This window comes from Mastomys coucha, unplaced genomic scaffold (assembly GCF_008632895.1).
Source record: "Mastomys coucha isolate ucsf_1 unplaced genomic scaffold, UCSF_Mcou_1 pScaffold20, whole genome shotgun sequence".
Taxonomy (NCBI): Eukaryota; Metazoa; Chordata; class Mammalia; order Rodentia; family Muridae; genus Mastomys; species Mastomys coucha.
In genome coordinates this window covers 38,182,905-38,195,129 of record NW_022196903.1, presented here as the reverse complement: position 1 = coordinate 38,195,129, position 12,225 = coordinate 38,182,905, and the positions used below count along the sequence as shown (strand labels likewise).

The 12,225-nt window shown below is 42.3% G+C and overlaps 1 protein-coding gene across 1 annotated transcript in view; it reads right to left on the bottom strand.

Annotated features, from left to right (window-relative positions):
- Positions 1 to 1,418: 1,418 nt before the first annotated feature.
- The window catches only part of Arhgef5 (Rho guanine nucleotide exchange factor 5), a 26,922-nt gene continuing 16,115 nt past the window's right edge, over positions 1,419 to 12,225 (bottom strand). The window contains exons 6-15 of the mRNA XM_031381702.1: positions 10,987 to 11,147; positions 10,302 to 10,454; positions 9,882 to 10,011; positions 9,579 to 9,653; positions 9,068 to 9,157; positions 7,405 to 7,562; positions 6,683 to 6,844; positions 5,323 to 5,393; positions 3,098 to 3,202; positions 1,419 to 2,120 (exon numbers count right to left, since the gene is read on the bottom strand). Coding sequence (XP_031237562.1) covers positions 1,963 to 2,120; positions 3,098 to 3,202; positions 5,323 to 5,393; positions 6,683 to 6,844; positions 7,405 to 7,562; positions 9,068 to 9,157; positions 9,579 to 9,653; positions 9,882 to 10,011; positions 10,302 to 10,454; positions 10,987 to 11,147 — 1,263 coding nt within the window. The 3' untranslated portion in view covers positions 1,419 to 1,962. The remainder of the gene's footprint in view (positions 2,121 to 3,097; positions 3,203 to 5,322; positions 5,394 to 6,682; positions 6,845 to 7,404; positions 7,563 to 9,067; positions 9,158 to 9,578; positions 9,654 to 9,881; positions 10,012 to 10,301; positions 10,455 to 10,986; positions 11,148 to 12,225) is intronic.

The window sequence follows — 12,225 nt, the reverse complement described above, 5'->3', positions numbered from 1 at the left end:
TCTCTGTTCAGATCTATAAGCAGACACATTGATGATGACATCCCTGTGCTTGACTTTACTTCGAAAAGAAAAAAAAGCTGAATGCCCTCAGTGTTTCAATGCAGGTGTTTCTTACCTTCTCATAAGCAGCTGCTGGGTCTCAGGACCAGTGTGACATGAGCCTGGCAAATTTGTGAGAATCCAGAGAAGGGGACAACCACTGGGGCTGCTTATACACCATTTCCCCAAATTCAAAGTCTGTAGAAAATTTAGTAACTGAACTGGAGATTACCCATGCCTAGTTTCCTCCCCTTTTTAAAAACAAACATTTAAGTTTCTTTCTTTTAAATTAAGGACCATCTGATATATAGAAGCCAAACATCTTTTGGTTTTCCAGATTAGATAAGAATAACCTGAAATAATCAGATAATGCAACAGCTGCCTGCACATCCATCATGAAGAGATGGGTTATTTTCACCTCTAAAGAAATACTAGAGAACTTGCCTGAAAGTTGCCAAGTTGCATGTAACTCTCTTCATGTTGTATGGCCAGTACTCTAATGTTACTTACACAAATAGTTTGCAATGTAATTAGCACAGGCATTAATACAAATGTCATTAAATTGCATATTACTACAATATACAAATTATGTCACAATATTAAAGTCAGTTGTGAACATATCAACTGGGCTTTCCTAAAACTATCCCAATTTTATTTAAATTATGTTAACACATTTTGCCTCATTCTTACCTTTTCACAAAGCTGCAATGCAACTCTGCCCTTGAATCCTCCTAATCACAAAATATAATAGAATGACAAAGGAAGGACTGTAATGATCCCAATTAAAAGCTGGGACAAAGGATGCCATGTGTTGTCGTGTGGGATGCTAGACAAGAAAAAACGATGGTAGTGGACATTCTTCAATAGAGAAAGGCAATGTTAAAGGAGACAGAATGATTCATTGTTTCCTTGGATCAAACTTTGCAGTGTATTGATAGGGTGCTGTTTAAGGATTTGGACTAATTGATTCATGGTAACATGGTAACTAGATCCTAAGACTCTTTCCACTGCCTTTCACAAAGATGAAACACCTAGGTAGGCATCTTTATTGCAATTAAAGTCACAACAGAAAGTCTAAATGTTTGGAATAGCATTTGCCAAATCCACTCAAATTAATCTATCTGTGCCTATGGATGTGCTAAATTATTTGAATGGGTTTCATTACCAACTTGTGCCTTCTAATTCCTTCTACAAACTCTGAAGCTACAACAAGCACAGCAACTGGCCAAGCTCCTAGGTCTTTTTAGAAGAAGCTACTAGCTGATATAATCTGTGCACCAGTTTGGTCTTTCATGAGATGCCATATAGGCTGGAGTTCTTATGAGACTCTGCATTGTAAATCTTGTTCAGGGAGTACTAAGTAATCTGAGAAGAAAACACTCAGATAAGTGCCAAGTTTATTAGAGTGAGAGAATGCCACCCTCACATTGCCACCAAGAAACAAGGACTGCAGGGGCACATGCACTGTGGACAATCTCAGATTGGAAGCTATTCTAGAGGTCACCAGGTTCACATTCCTACCTGATGTGCCAATCCCCATTAAACACCTCCCTCCAGCGAGTGGGCTGAGGTCTATCTGGTAACATATGTCCACAACCTTACATTAGGCCAGCTCTGAATCTGCACTGTAGTAGCAGATGATATACAAGTACCATCTGGTAGCGGAGGTACAGCACCAAGGCTCAGGTCCCACAGTCCCTTTTCCTATGAAGAAAGGTTCCCAGAATCCAGTGTGCAGTCACTTAACATTCCCTACCAAGCACAAAAATACAAAGAAGTACTGGAGCAAGGGACTGAGCTTGTCCTTGGGATTTCAGAAGGCCAAGTTCCTGGTCCCCAGAAGGCTTCTGCAGCAAGTTTCTAGAACTAGCCATTTCCAGGAATGCTTGTTCATGAGCTCAGCAGACTCTTCACCAAGAACAGTTAGACTTGCTGTTCTACCAGCTGCAGTTTGGCAGTCTTGACTCGATGGGCTTCCTTGAGGTTCTGAGCACGGACCTCTGGGTTTGAAATGAACTCTACCTGTTGGACAGGAAACCAGCCTTGCTCCCCATCTGAGAGTCTTACACCCTCCAGCCAGCCTGCAGTATACAGTAAGAGGAAAGAAGAGTTAGATGTTAAGGATTCATGCTAACTTCTTGGACCTCCTTGATGAAAATTAATCTATGTCCTGAGGCTGAATGAACTAGGATCCCCACCATGAAAAGCCCAGCTATGCATAGTATGGAAATGGCAACCCTAGGCCTGCTAAAGTCTACAGTCTTCTTCCCTGCTATCAGTTGAATTTTGCCCATCAAAGTATTTATTTATAACCTAATACCCTGGTAACTTGAAATCTGTTCTTACTTGGTGTGGTGGTTTGAATAAAAATGGCCCCCATAGGTCCATAGGACGTGGCACTATTAGGAAGTGTGGCCTTGTTGGAAGAAGTGTGCTTTGAGGTTTCAGAAGCTCAAGTCAGGCCTCATGTGGCATTTACTTCTGCTGCCTGTGGATCAAGATGTAGAACTCTCAGCTCCTTCTCCAGCACAATGGCTGCCTGTGTGCCACCATGTTTCCTGCCATGATGATAGAGGACTCTGGAACTGTAAGCCAGCCCCGATTAAATACTTTCCTTTATAAGAGTTGTCTTGGTTATGGGTGTCTCTTCACAGTAATGAAACTTGGGGGCAAAACTGCTCTAAATACAATTAATAAACTTACACGAGGCTACCCTGGAGTCAATCAATCAGTCAGAATTTCTCTCTTTACAGAAGAGGTAATTTTGATGTACACAAAAGGAAGAAAGCCACAAAGATATGTATGCAGAGATTAGAATTATGCAGCCATTTTGAAGCCTGTGAGATTGAGACAAGGCAAAGACCCTTCCTAGAAGCTTCAGTAGAGCCAGTTGACACTCTGATTTGGGACTTCTCAACTCCACAACCTTGAGAGAATGAATTACTGTTGTTACTAGCTGCTAAGTTTTCGGTACTCTGTTATAACAGCCCTAGAAAGCTGGTATATTTCTAACCAGCCTCTGCTGGCCCACCTCTGGCTCAGGGATCTTCCCTCTTACCATCACTGCTTTGCTGAGTCACCATCACCACGTCTGCCTTCTCTAGTGCCAACTCATCATTCTCTCGGGGTTTGTAGGCACGGAGGCACTGAACTTGTGGGGAGTCTTCAGAAGAGAAGAGTGAAAGTTAGGAGCAGTGTAGGACACACATGAGAAATTGTGAGGGAAGTGGGAGAACTTGAGGTAGAGACAAGTCTAGGATCATAGACAAAGGAAGCCATTGGCCCATATACCTTTAAACCCAACACTTAGGAGGTAGACGCAGGGGAATCTTTGTGAGTTCCACACAAGCCTGCTCTATATAGTAAGGTTAGCCAGAGCAACATAGTGAGACCCTGTCTAAAAACACAAATAAAAATAAAAACAAACAAACAAAAGCTCACAAAAGAAAAGCCAGAAAACAAATGGTGATGACAACAACAACAGAGAGGCATTGGGACAATCTTTATCTCCCAGTGATCAAACAAGTCAGTAAAGAAACACAAGGATCAGTATGGGATCTAATTTTTACAAGTTCTGCTTCTCTAGGGAAGATGCCTAGAAAACATCATGTGACCACATTTAATTAATCATCATGTCAAATACTTGAGGTTCGTCTGAAGATCCATCTTCCTTCTGAGATGTTCCCTGACCCTTCTGTCTTCAGTGAAGTTTGAATTTGCTTAGAACTGACTGTTGAAGGGGAGCCACATATCCCTTATCTAACTGGTCTATGCACATGTTTTACTTTGCTAGTCCAAAGCACAGATTGTATTCTAAAGGGAGCAAGAGGTAGTATGTTCTGAGCCAAATACAAGTGACCATGACCTGGAAGCATAGACTCATGTTGCCATGAATGAATGACACATTCTACTGTGGAAGAGGCTACTTCTATGGTCAAAGAACAAAAGGAAGGCATGAATAATATATTTGACAATACACTGGTGAGAAAGGAAACATCTCTCCTATAGGTTGTAGACATTATCTTAACAGACTTAGATTTAGTGCTGGTGAAGCTAATGGTCTATATTTAGTTTAACTATACATCCACAAGTTTTATATATTGGTCACAAGACCGTCAGGCCAGATAGGAGCTGGTAATAAAGGCTACTAATGGGACCAAAGACGGCACATGATAATTTTGGCTCTTGATCTGTGACATCGCAATTCACAATCAGAAATTTCAAGTGACCACTGGTATCTTCAGCATAGAACTCAGAACTTAGTTCACAGCCTTTCCAACAAGATTCAAAATTGAACTCTGTGAATCTTGCATCATTTTCTTGCTTGTACCAGATAAGGGATCCCATGCCTTTAAAAGTAGCCTTCTACCATTAAACTTTCTGGATGGCTTATGTGCCCTTGTTCCCTTTTGGCCTCAGTTTCCTCATCTGTAATTGATCAAGATGATCACTAATCAAAATGATTCATGAGCAAATTCTGCATGCTTTCTTAAGAGCTAGGCAGTATTCCATAGATTGCAATTAAGTTCAAGATAATAAAGTTCAGAGTATGTCTATTCTAGAAGCAATCTATCTGAGATGGATTTTGTCTTTATAAAGTAACGACTTCTGTGCACTGATTTTGCAGAAAATAAGTGGAATGAATGCCACGCTATTAGCAGTGCACTTTCTTTTTTCTAAAGCTCATCTTCCATCCACAGAAGTGAAATGCTATAAGAAGTGAAGCTAACTAAGGAATAGCACAGCACATAAATAGCATGGAGTCTCCTAGATCCCTTTCCAAGGTTCATTACACTCTTTTGTTTTTGTTTTTTTTTCCACAAAATCCCAGTGTTCCTTTGATATCCTCTGGGCTCTGGCTACTCCTGTGTGCTCTAGGTAGGCAGAATTAGCTATCTGGCTGTAGTCAGACCAAATCTGTGCAGCTCTTCTGCCACCCCCATTATGGCTACAGTGGTTCCCCTTGTTTCCCTCTTACATCTTCAATCAGTAAAATTAAGTCAAAATCACAGCAGATAAGACTTAAAAGAATATATATTTTACAAAGAACAAACATTTGCCTAAGGCAGTGAATGCTCAAGCAAAGGTTCACCATGGTGAACGACAGTTGTTAAACAGATATATCATGAGAATTTAAGCTTCTACCTTCAGCAATCTACCATGAAATTCTAAGGAAAAGCAATGAACAGAAGCCTTTTAGAGTTGCCACCCAGCATACTACCCTTCATCCAAAGGAGACCACAGATAAGACACTGCCATTTTCTCTGTTATATCCTTACTCACCATAACACTCAAGTAGGTCCAACTCCTCTCTGGGCGTGGCCAAGGCTGAGATCCACCGGAGCTTTTCACTTCTGAAAAAACAAAGTCTTAGCCTCAGTGACAGTCTAGGGGCACACAGGCTGAGGGCCAATGATGGAGAAGGCAGATGGCTATAGGAAGGACCTGTCTAATCTAATGACTCCTAAAACGCAATGGGATCCTGCCTGGTTGGAAATACAGTGTGATCTTGCACTGTATGTTAGTATAGCACGTTTATCCTTCCTTTCTCCCTCCAGGCATATCTTCGAGAAAGAGTCATAAGGTAAACTGTCAGTCACACACATGAACATTTTCCAGTCTAGAAATCATACCAAACAAATCCTCATCTGTTTAGACCATTTCGCATGGCTCTTGATTGTCACTTACGTCCCTTCAATCAAATATTTAAGTTGAAAACTACTATTTAATACTAACTAAGCCAAGTCATTGTTGTTGTATAATATAATCTTAGCCTATATTATCCTCTGCTTCCCAATGTATCTAGGTTATTGAGAATGACACTTTTACTTTTCCAGGAGGATACTACCAAAATCTCTACAAAAGAACACAAATCTACTTCTGGTTATTTGTCTTGGGTGGAATCCAGAATAGAAACCCATGCACTGCCTTCTCTATTCCATGAGTAGAGATAGAAACTATTGATCCCACTTGAACTGTCTTCCAAGGGGTCAATCTGAAAAGCATCCATATTACATGGAGCCTTAAGCCACAGATGTGTCTAATAATCTTACAGAGAAGCTCTTTCTGTGTCTCTTATAGCACCAGGAATGCTACTGGGTGTTCTTTAGTTTGATATATTGTGTGCCAGATTCTACAGTTATCATTTCAACTCTCAAAATTTGTATGTATATGTGAATGTATTCATTTGTTATTATCATCAGAAAGATTACAACTCATATTTCTTAACACTATAGATTTTTGCTCAATACAGGATAAAGGTAGGAGATTGAGGAAAAGCAGATAGCATACAAGATGTTTTGTATTCACATAAGTTCCCGCCAGCCTTGGCGCTGGGTTGCACAGGTGAGCTGATCATTCACAAACACAGTAATCCAATTCTCTCTCAGCTCATTCCATGCCAGCTCAGCACCCTGACATCTCACAGACCTTGTGCTTTTTGAGTACAGGCTATAAAGCAGATGTTCAGTTGTGGTGGCAACTTCACATCTTCACCCCACCCTGAATCTTATTCAAGTTATCACATAGCTCTAGAGCCTTGGATTTCTCTCTATGAATGACCCCAGAAGTGCTGAGTCATGGTCTGCATATGTTTCTGTCCAGGGACATCCACCCCCAACTCCTGTGCCCAGCCCAGTCTCACTGAGTCTCAGTGCGGAAGAGGAATTCAACTTGGGTGCCCTGTGCGTTGTGCAGGAGAAAGAGACGGAAGAGATTTTTGTGAGGTCCATGCAGCTTCATTTCACACTTCTCCCCTCGGATGGAGGAGAATGGAGCATGGTCAAATACCAGGAACCGGCTGCCCCTGCAAGACAGAAATCTTTTAAGTCTGAGTCTATAGTTTTGGTACTTCATCCACCCTCACCCTCTAAGTCTTGGATGCAAACTCCCTGGCTGCTCTTAGCTTCTACAAATTGTACTCATATAAAAGCTGCATGAAGGCTTCAACTTGCTCTGAATATAATAAGCTCAGTGTCTCAACCAACTATTTACTGCAGTAGATATTCACTACTTTAAGGAGTTGAAGAGCTAAGAACCAGTATTAACTTTATAAGGTCCTAATGACCAGGGTTTCAGCTCTGAATTTAGCCAAGTAGCTGTATCAGATATTATCCTGGGCACAACCCAAAGAAGCCACAAAAAAACTTATTTAAAAGATGACATCTCTTTGCTGTAGTTTACTCATGCCTATAGTACAGGACAGGTTTGGTATCACTATTCCCACTTCAGTTCTCTAAGCTGACTCATGACTCAAACTGTGAGTTGTCTAACTGACAAGGGATTCCTTGGCAGCCGGTCATTTTATGCCCCTCTGGTCCTATCCCATTCTTTCATATGCCCTGGCCTCCCATTCCAGCCACTGACTCTCGGGGCCGAGACAGCAACAGACAGTCATTGAAGAGATGCAGGTGGACTGGACGAGTGGTCAGTTTCCTTTTCAGCCCTGGGGAGACACTGAACTCAAGGGCCGTCAGCTCCCCACTCTTCACCAGCCATCGAGATTGTGAAATAAGTGGGAAAATCTACAGAGCAGGAAGAGAGAAGGGTCAGGTGATGAGCCTCCTATCAGTCCTGCCCAACCTCCCCATCACCAATTCCAGATGTTCCCTCTTGCCCTAAAGCAATGGTTCTCAAACTTCCCAATGCCACAACCCTTTAATACAGTTCCTTATGTTGTGGTGACCCCCTACCATAAAATTACTTCATTGCTACTTCGTGATTGTAATTTTACTGTTATGAATCATAATGTGAACATCTGATATGCAGGATATCTTATATAAAACCTCCCAAGGGGGTTGTGACCCACAGGTTGAGAACCAAAGCAAACCAAACCATCCAGATTGTTTCTCTTGGAATCTGCTAACTACACTGTACTTGTGTGGATCCATGCTCAAAGGAAGGTAACTCTGGAGAGATCATCAAGGAGATGATGTGGGAGCAGAAGTCTGTGAGCCCAAGCAGAACATGTCAATGAACAGTCAGGGCACAACCTAGCACCATGAAAGCCAAAGATCAGGGGCAGTTAGGGTATCTGCTCTTCCCTTAGGCGGAGTCAGAATCAGGTTGGAGTTTATCAGTCAGGATAAGGATTTTAGGTGGGTTCTGCCTGGAGCTGAGGTCTGGAAAAGAGCTCCTGTAAAACTTAGAGAAGGATATCTATTTTCTTTTAGGAAAGTAATGATATGATCTGTAATGCACTGCAATTTTTGAAAATCAATTTCGGGGCTGGAGAGCACAGACTGCTCTTCTGAAGGTCCTGAGTTCAAATCCCAGCAACCATATGGTTGGTGGCTCACAGCCATCCATAATGAGATCTGACAACCGCTTCTGGTATATCTGAAGACAGCTAAAGTATACTTATTTATAATAATAAATAAATCTTTGATCCAGAGTGGACAGGGCCAGAGCAAGGCGGGACTGACCAGAGCGAGCAGAGTTCCTAAATTCAATTCCGAACAACTACACAATGACTCACAACAATCTGTATAGCTACAATGTACTCATATACATAAAATAAATAAATAGATCTTTAAAAAAAAAGAAAATTTTATGTTTGTTTGGACAAGAGATTTTGAGATTTATGATGTGTTGCTTTGGTTAGGGTGAAGGTGATCTGATAAAATAAGTGAGTCAAGTATTCCTCACCCTAAGTTTTTATATATCCTTATTCTGGAAAATTGCTTCTATCTACTTGTTGGGTGCTTCTCCTCCTCCTCCTCCTCCTCCTCCTCCAGTAATTGCTGCCACTCCCTTTTTTCTGATTATCCTGACCATTTCCTTGTGCACATACACACAGATATATCTATAGATCTGTATTCTCTACTTTTACACCAATGTGTAATAACATCCACATATAATTCTATGCCGCCACCTATCAACATGTCTTGTAGAATGTAGTGATCATTTGCCTATTCCAGAAGTGGACAGAAGGAGAGGTAGAACCACTGCTGGATGACTGTGTCAGAGGGTGGTCTGTAGGATACGCTAAAGAGATGCATAGGCAGGGAGGTATGCTGGGACAACTCACTTTGCACTCAAACTCAATCTTCTGGCTCAGGTAGATGAGCTCCTCTGTCCGCCGCATTCTCTGCACATTGCTGTTGCAGTCTCGAATCAGCTGTGAATGGAGCAGGGTAAAGGAAGGGAAGATCACTGTGTAAGAGTCTTGTCCTTTAAGCCCCCTTAAAGGCAATTGAAAAGCTCAGTCTTTTCTACCAGCTGGAAATGTGTAAAGCAGCATTAAAGTCATGTACTGGGATGATGGAATACTTTACATGACCTGAGAGAATATAGTGGGATATGGGACTGTGGTATCAGGAACACAGATACCAGATATGGAACATGAAGAAGTAAGTTCCATAGATGGCAGAAGGTGGCTGAGCTCTCCCCTTAGTATTGTCCCACCTCCCTTGCTCTTTTCAGTCATAATTATTGGGAGAAGAGGGAAGACTTCTCCCTGAACCATTATATATCCCTTATAGGTTACTATATATATATAGTATAATATATATACTATAAGGGATATAATGGCTGCCTACCTTCTCTAGGGCATGGTGTGCCTTTGTGGCCTCTGCCTCTTCTGAGGAGCCAGGCTGGGTTCTCTTCAGAATGTTCTGTGGACAAAACAGTGGACAAGAGCCAGATAGGAGGAAGGACACGTCAGGGACATAGTTCCAAAAGCAATGAGTTCTGAGAAAGAAAGACGTGGACAGTTGGAAAACTGTTCACATCCTCCACATGATATAGAAACTTCACAAATGAATGGGTGACCTTTGCCTCCAAACGTTCCAAGATCATGTCTTTGCATCAAGAGAATTAAACCAATGAAGTATCTGCCATACCTGGAGCAGCAGCTTGAGACGTGTGATGCGTTGGAAGGGCAGTATCAGAAAGGACTTGAGAGAGAGGCGTTGGCAGATGGGGTCGCTCTCCAGCTTCTCCAAGACCTCACGGAAACTGCTATTGCTATTCCTGTATTAATAGCAAGCCTTGGGTGAGAAGCGAGACTAAGAGTAAAGGGGACTCAGTGAAGGCATGGGGAATGGGAACTAGTGGAGGATCTGAAATGGAGAAATAATAGGAAGAGCCCATGTACAGGGTCCAGATATGACTGCAGAGAGGATCTGATATAGGGATTGGGCTGAGACTTCAGATGACATAGTGAGCATAAGATATATACTCATGGGAGTGGGCTCAGGGCTGGGGATTGAGTTAAGGTCACTGCAATGTCCACTAAGGGAATGCAGAGGGATCCTTCTTACATTAGACTTTGGAAGGTGCGTTCCTGATAGGTCTGGTTGGTGACATAAGGCAGGTAGACTCGGTGGAAGTCTGTGGCATGATTCAAGACAACATCACACACTTGGAAGGAGAAGATGTTGTTCTCAAAGTTTTCTTCTAGGTCTGAAAGGAACCTGTGTAGTATTTAAACAGTCTCATGAGTTACTGGGTCCTCAGCCTAGCATTTGTCTCAGTCCTGTATATTCTGAACATGCAACTAATTCCATGAATCACTAACTGCTCCTGACTCTCCTTAGCTCTGTACCTTTGCTATGTACATGCTCCCCAAGGCTGTTACTAGTTGATTTCCAATGTAACTTAAATACAATTCTACTACTCTATTTCTTTTTCTTCTTCTATTCTGGTTTGCCAATCCTTCAGTGACTCTTATAGCTTGTGTCCACTGAAGTACAGACCCAGAATGTAGGTAAAATCTCAATCCAGGAAGCACTTTTCACTCATCTATATTAATGATGACCTTCCACACTCCCTCCTTGTTCTTCCTATCCCCTTTCCTATCCCTGAAAGAATCATGGAGGGAGCCCAGGCCCACTTCTATCCAGAGACTCTGACATAGAGAAGGTTCCTAAGTGGGACAAAAGCAGCTGAAACGTCAATGGCTAAGCATAACAAGGTTGATAGAATGGAATTTGGAAGAAGTCTCACGTGGTGCTGACATCTCGTACATCCTGTAAACGAGAGAAGAGCCACTGATGATCCTGGTTGGACAGGGTGCCCCGCAGCTGGGCTGAATGTTGGAAATGATCCACAGCTATGTTTAGACTCCGCAGGTAAGATGCCTCTGACACAATGAGCTCAAACTTGGCCTAGAAAATTGGAAAAGAGGAAGATTAATGAATACTTTTATGAACTGTGTGGTAGATGAAAGTTGCTGAACAATGTTTTAGGGTTGAGCACTGAATTAGCTACATCTTTTCATCAGTCATAATAATGAAACTTAGTCTAGGAGAGGCACAAAGAATATTTGAGTATGTCAGATTCAACTTAGGAGCTGAATAACATGAACAGAACCTTTATGTTTTCAAGAAACTTAAAGATACATTCATACCCATAACACAAATAACTGTGATAGCACAGATATGTGAATTTTCCATGATAGTAAAAATTTTACCAACAAATACTGTGCTAGATCTTATAACAAGGCAATTAATATTTTAAACACAATGACATTTACTTTTAGAAAAGAAACAAATAGCGGTCTCTCTGGGCTGGTGTCCTGAGTGGACCTTGGGTACAAGCTCTGCAGCCAGTCCCACAACACCCAGAGGAAGCTCCACTCCCAGGCGCTCTGATACTCTCAGGAGCAGAGGTGAGGAGGACCCAACATCTGTCCCAACACCTGGAGTAACTGGGACCAGCGGAACCAGGCACACAGGAACTCTGCCAGCAGAGTAGCTAGGGTTCCTTCCAGTCTCTCTGGGCTGGTGTCCTGAGCAGACCTGGGGTCGGGGCTCCGCAGCCAGTCCCACAACACCCAGAGGAAGCTGCTGCACACCCAGGTGCTCTAACAAGCCCAGCATCACAGGATCCCAGAATCAGACAACTTGACTCTGAGGAGTTCTGACACAACCAGGATCACAGGAAAGACAGGCTCCAGTCAGAGTTAGCAAGGGCAGGTAACACTAGAGATAACCAGATGGTGGTGGTGGGGGGGGGGGAAGAAAATAAGCAACACAAACCAAGGTTACTTGGCATCATCAGAACCCAATTCGCCCACCATAGCAAGTCCTGGACACACCATCACACTGCAAAAGCAAGATTCAGATATAAAATCACTTCTCATGATGATGATATAGGACTTTAAGAAAGACATAATTAGCACCCTCAAAGAAATACAGGAGAACACAGGTAAACAGCTAGAAGCTCTTGAAGAGGAAACACAAA